Raw genomic sequence first — 6,746 nt, forward strand, 5'->3', positions numbered from 1 at the left:
CCCCTGTACTCGGCACTGGTGAGGCTGCACCTCAAATACTGTTTGGGCCCCTCACTACAAGAAGGACGTTGAGGTGCTGGAGCGTGTCCAGAGAAGGGCAATGAAACTGGTGAGGGGTCTGGAGAACAAGTCTGATGAGGAGCGCCTGAGGGAACTGGGGTTGTTTAGTCTGGAGGAGGCTGAGGGGAGACCTTATTGCTCTCTACAACCTGAAAGGGGGTTGTGGTGAGGTGGTCTGTCCTCCCAAGTAACCAGCAATAGGACGAGAGGAAACGGCCTCAAGTTGCGCCAAGGGAGGTTTACATTGGATATTAGGAAAAATGTCATTGCTGAAAGAGTGGTCAAGCATTGGAACAGGCTGCCCAGGGAAGTGGTGGAGTCACCATCACCGGAGGTGTTCAAAAAAACATGTAGACGCAGCACTTTGGGACATGGGTTAGTGGGCATGGTGGTGTTGGGTTGATGGTTGGACTTGATGATCTTGGAGGTCTTTTCTATGATTCTATAACTGTTCCTGCTCTCTTCTTGACAACAGTTCTCCAGCCAGCATGTGAGTTTGAACATACCAGGACAGAGGTCCCTAATCCCATCTGTCTGCGTAGCTGCATGCTGCAGCAGGGCTGGCTCAAAGAGAAAGGAACCTATAACTATCAACATTCAAGCAGGTAACACGAAAGAGACAGGGACTCTGCTGACATGTAGATTGTGCTGTTTTTCAGACCTTTATGTTTGTGACAAAAATTACAATGTGCCTTCCCAGACAGCAGCTCAACATCTCTCAAAAGCTAAATGAGGACTTTTTTATAATGATAAAACAACATTCTTAATAATTGATAGGACATTCGTATATAGTTTTGGTGCCAGCTGGGGGGGCTGAAGTACTGACACACTTGCCCAAACTCTGTGGTTCTCCCCCTGTTCTTGCCATGTTGCTCAAAACAGCAAATGTCAACTATTACTTTAGGGTAAATTGATATAGTACCCTCAGCAAGAAGCATAACTGCTTTAATGCAAAAACTGTTAACTCTAAAAATGTCACTGAACTCTGTTTTAAGTCATTCACTAATCTCCCAAACTGCATGTCTGTCAAAAATTCTGTATCTGTGGTCAAACACTGTATTGACAATCCAGTCTTGGTAAAGAATACTCCCACTTTTGCTGCTTTTTTAATACACAATCAGTAATCAGTTTGCCATAAGACTCAAAAAAAATCACATACTTAATTCAGAATCCATGAAGAATCCCAACTTGTCCCTGGGCCATTTCTGATACAACTTTCCCCTCTTCCTATCCTGAGTCTCATCTCTTTCATATTTCATTCTCTAATACAAAAGGACACTTACACTGTCCACAGTCAAAAGAACAGCAGCAAGAGGTCAGAGGCTTCCAAAAATGCCTTGTCAGTCCTTTTTCCTGTTCTTTATGCCTACACACAAAAAGACTGACACACAACCTACTTTAAATAACCATTATGATTTGAAACTGTCAAAATCCCAACGCTAAACATGTGAACTTAGTTACATAGTGCAGATTTCCTAATCACAGTATGTGTTAAGATGTGATTAAGATGAAATTTAACATGTGCATTGAAAAAAAGGCAATACTGTTGACTGAATATTGCTTATCGGAAGTCTTGTAACCTTCCAACTTCAAGGTATTGATGTAAATTCTGTACTTCAGTCAGCAAATTCAAGTGAACATATTTCAATTTCAAGCCTCTACACTTGCTTAACAATCACCACTTGTCTTGGTGCTTACTGTTGTATTATCAGTGAGGCATTCAAATAATAATGAAGTATCTTATGGAAAGCCTGACACCTGAAATATCTGCATTATTGATCTAGTTCAGTTCCTGTTTTGCTCCTGGGTCCTGATCCCCAAAACATCTACAGTTCACATATACAAGCTTATCCTCAGGTTCCTTTCACGACTAACCAACTAATTCACTTGACAATGAGAATCAAGTGCTGTTAACATGGTAATTTTCTCTGGACAAGACACCACAAACATGAACATGTGTGCTACCTGCAACTATTCACCAATACTATCCTAGGAGGTCTTAAACTTTCACACCTCCACACACTCTTGTGTGTGTGTGTGTGTGTGTATATATGCACCCCAGTACATAATTCACTAACTTTTCTATAGCATGAAATGAACTTTTTAAACTAAGGAAAAGAACCTGACAACCCTCCCAAAATGCACATGTACACCCATGCATAAAATTACTATGTTTCAGAACATAGGGGGCCTTAAAAATCAAAGCCAAGCTTTAAAAAAAGCATGGATGAAGCCCAGCAGCTCCAGAGAAGAAAATGCAATAGTAGGAAGGGAAGGGCTGACATTGCTGAAACAATGTTGGAGGATGATGGGTTTTTTCACCTTGACAGTACGAAGTCTATACAAACACCAAATCATTTTCTTCCTATTGCAAGGAAGATCTCTTTCATGTCACATCCAGCTTTTGAAAGTCCTCAGGTCCAAATATTCAAATAAACTTGTTCATAGTCTATAGTATGAATATATGCACCCCAGTACATAATTCAGTAACTTTTCTATAGCATGAAATGAACTTTTTAAACTAAGGAAAAGAACCTGACAACCCTCCCAACCCTCACATCCAGCTTTTGAAAGTCCTCAGGTCCAAATATTCAAATAAACTTGTTCATAGTCTATAGTATGAACTCATGTAAAACCTAAGTATAAACAAACTGGTTCCTCTGTGTGAAACAGCAAACGAGCTGCTCTGTTGAAGAAAACCAACAGACTGAAGATGCACAGCATAATCTTACCATTTTTGTAGCATGCTTTTGTATATCATGGAAGTCCAGAAACATGTCCACATCACATCCCAGTTTGCCAAAGGTGTTGACTGAAGAGCCAAATGGCTTTACCGTGCTGTCTGGAAAATACGCACGTGCGAAATCCCGAACCAGAGAACAGGCTAGAAATCGGAGCTTGATATTTTCTTCAGTAAGCTGATACTCATTCAGTAGAACGTACATCTGACTGATTATCTAGTTAAGAAAATAAACATTGTAAAAATACAACAACCCATCTCCTATCTATTAACATATATTTTCATCATAGAACCATTTATGCTGGAAAAGACCTTTAAGATCATCAAGTCCAACTGTTAACTTAGCGCTGACAAGTCCACCACTAAACCATACCCCTGAGCACAACATCTACATGCCTTCTAAATACCTCCAGCACTTCCCTGGGCAGCCTGTTCCAGTGCTTGACAACCCTTTTTGTGGAGAAATTTTTCCTAATATTCAACCTAACCCCACCCAGTGCAACTTGAGGCCATTTCCTCTTGTCCTAATATCACTGTACTAATATCATTGCAATTAATAATTTATTTTTTTTTAATCTCAAACGGGTTTATTTCATACAGAAGAAATTATTTTGACAATTAAAATTACTAATTTTGTCTATTTGTTCCAATATAGGAGAACCATTCATACAGAATTCCAACGGGTTACTTTTTAAAATTTTAATAGAAATAAATTGCTTTGTAAGTTTCACATCACCACTTGCAAATCTGAAACAAACATAGTTCATTTTTAACTGAGAGAGATCCAGAAACCTATACTTACATTGTCTGCATGGCAAAGCTTTTGAATAAGCTCTTTCACTGGAATGTGAGACTGAGGTGAGAGGTGAACGGGTTTCTCTTCAGCGGCTTGACTCACTGGGTTTTTCAGCGTGAAAGTAAAAAGTCTAGATTTAAACGGGACAACATGATGGTCTGCAGCACCTGGGACTCCAATAGCATCCTGTAATGAGGCTATACTGTCCTTTTCAGAAAATTCTATTAGAGCATGGATACCCTAAAAAATTAACAATGGAAATAAGACAAGGTTACATGAATGCATACAAGCCTTGAACTGATTGTACTGATATTATTCAGATGGTCCTTGGAGTACTGAGACACTTTAATACAACAGTCCTGAAGCTGAATGCTAGCTTCTGTACTTCAACACTTTTTAGATGCTTTTTCACAAGAGGTCAAAAATAGTTAAGATACGCTATTCTTGGCAGCAAGCACTAAACTAAAAGTTCTAAAATCTATCTTCACTACTCTCAAAAAAAGTTAGCTCTATTATTAGAACAATAACACTGCTATGTACAAAGATTTAGGGCAAAACGGGTTGCTATCCTTTAGAGGAGGTGTTCCTTAGCTGACTTATGAATAAAAATCTGTTGCTAAGCAACTTGCAAAAATTAACAAAGATAAAAACTAATTTAATATATTCATTGAATATAACTTGCTTAACTTACATGCTGGTATTTCTTCTTGTCTAGGTCTAGATTTTAGTTCACATTGTTAATTACTTACACGATTTTCAAAGAAGAAGTGACTGTTAATGTTCCCATGACTGGATAAATACTGCAATAATTTTTTTTCATTAAGTTTTGGTGGGCACTTAATTAAAACAGTCCGTTCTGCTTGATCCAATCGTTCTCTTTGAACCTCAGTAAACGTCTTCTTTCTGATCTTGACTTCAGCATCTGTGAGAAGAAACAAGCATAAACGTTTTTCTATATAAACAAAAAGATTCAAAACTTATTTTAGTACACTTAATCTCCTCCACTGGGATTGAACAAGTGAATGAAGGCTTGCCCTAGCTCTCTAGAAGGGTCACAGCAAAACAGAAAACAATCAAGAATAAATGAAAGATGTGAACATAAGTGTATTTCTCTCACAAATGCATACATTTGTAAGAACAAGTAACAGGAAATGTAGGAAGAAAACAATACTAACTTCCCTTGATGCCACAGGAAGCTTGACAGAATCAAGCAAGGAATCTTACCTCTTTGATTTGCTGTTCACCATCAAAAAACTCATCACACACAGCTGGACTCAACATACAAGTCTGGAAATACCAGCTAGGGTATGAGGCAGAGCTAGACCCTTGGCAAGCTCCACAGAAAAGATAATGACTCTTGGCTACCACAAAACCAGCACTTTCACCTTCGGAACAATTGAACACTTGCTTATTTTTATAACTCACCACCTTCTTTTACAGTAAACACCTACTCAAAATTTTCATTCAATACTATACTTTCATCTATTCTACTACAATTAACCCACAGATCAGTCATATCTCCCCACACTACTGGCAATCTACATTGTTGCTGACAGCCTACAGAATCAACATGGAAATGAGACACGCTGGAATATCCAGAAACACAGAAACTTTTTTTCTTTGCATACAGGCAAAGGGGCCACATCTCAAAATTGAAATCATGATCACTTCCCTACATAATTCTCAAACTAATTCACTGACCACATCATGTTACCAGAGCCTGTGAAGCTGTTACCTGTTAATACTGCCATTTGTAATTCAGACTGGGAAGATGGAGAACCCACAGTTATTTCCCTGCAGCTAGTATCTGCTACAGAAAGATTCAACAGCGAGCTCTTTATTCTATGGTTTTGATTTTGAGGAACCCACAGGATACTGCAACCTCAAGAAAACCTTAACTACCATCTAATGACATTTGTTAGTATTTATTATTGTTAAAAAAAAAAAGTCTTTTATTTTAAAAGTTTATTGAGCTCTCATACAGGCTTGTAAATAATAAATACCCAAAGCAGTTGTTTCAATAGTTTAGTTTTATCTAGCATTTTTCATCAGATGACCAAATGACTTTATGAAGATGATAAATATCCTGTTTTCTGTGGGGCCAGAGAAGTGTGAAGTGACTGAGATGCAGAAAGGGCAAGTCCCATGGATGAGCGAGACAATCAGGAGATGAACCCAGATCTTCTCACTCCCACAGTTCTCTGCAGGAGGCCAGAACAGCTATGTGATTTGATTCTTGCCTGATTTACCAACTGTATATGCTTAGTTACTATAGCAGAAGATGTGCTCTGACATCTCTTCCCAGCTCTGTTGTTATTTGCACAGTCCAAGCATAGCACAGATGCAGATGATCACATACAAATGGTGGTGGTAAGCATTTTAAATGCAGGAGCAGCAGTCCACTTTGCTTTCTTCCTCTGTTCCATACCACATTCCCAGTTAGTGCCACAGCTTCACAATCATTTTAAACAGGTATACACCAGCACTGCTACTGGAAGAAACAGCCCCATCCTCCACATGTTGCTTGTACATATTCTAATGCTACCCTTTGCATGCTGATGCAAGCATTCATGTAGTCATGTAGCAAACCCGGTGAGGCTAATAATCAAATTTATATACCAAAGCAAAACTTATTTAACTGAAATCTGGAATTGTTCCTTAATCCAATTGGTTGCATGTTTGTTAGTATGAGATATGAAGAGCAAAACACTGTTGGTTTTGTGAAACTGTGATAATACATTCTGATCTTCTCCTTTCTTTAAAAAAAGGTTGCTACCTAATATTTTTCAAACTCTGAAACACGAACATAAGCAGAAGCACAGGCCTCAGGCTCACAAATGCATTACCTTTAAGTTACACGGTACACCCAAGTGACAGCACACCAGAAACGGGACAGTCCTCCCCAGCTCTTGGCACAGTAAGAGCACTAAAGATACAGCATCAACCAAACGTTTCCTATGTTTTTTAAGGGGGTCTCTCGGGATAACCACTGCCACTTCATTTATCTCTAGCTGCTATCTACGTTTAATAAACCAAGTCTTAGACGATGACAGCAGATTCTGGGCTCCTGGACTGCACCCTGGCGCTACGGCCGGGAAAGCACAGGCCGACATCCCCGCCGGGCCCTGAGGAGCACATGACGCCCGGGAC

General features: G+C 39.3%; 1 protein-coding gene across 1 annotated transcript in view; it reads right to left on the reverse strand.

The window, feature by feature from the left end:
• The window catches only part of MTPAP (mitochondrial poly(A) polymerase), a gene marked incomplete at its 5' end in the record, with an annotated part of 12,712 nt that extends 8,164 nt beyond the window's left edge, over positions 1 to 4,548 (reverse strand). The window contains 3 exons of the mRNA XM_010295162.1: positions 2,793 to 3,017; positions 3,603 to 3,836; positions 4,346 to 4,548. Of these exons, the coding sequence (XP_010293464.1) occupies positions 2,793 to 3,017; positions 3,603 to 3,836; positions 4,346 to 4,548 (662 nt within the window). The remainder of the gene's footprint in view (positions 1 to 2,792; positions 3,018 to 3,602; positions 3,837 to 4,345) is intronic.
• Between the last annotated feature and the right edge of the window lie 2,198 nt (positions 4,549 to 6,746).

This window comes from Phaethon lepturus, unplaced genomic scaffold, assembly GCF_000687285.1.
Source record: "Phaethon lepturus isolate BGI_N335 unplaced genomic scaffold, ASM68728v1 scaffold4399, whole genome shotgun sequence".
In the NCBI taxonomy this organism is placed as follows: Eukaryota; Metazoa; Chordata; class Aves; order Phaethontiformes; family Phaethontidae; genus Phaethon; species Phaethon lepturus.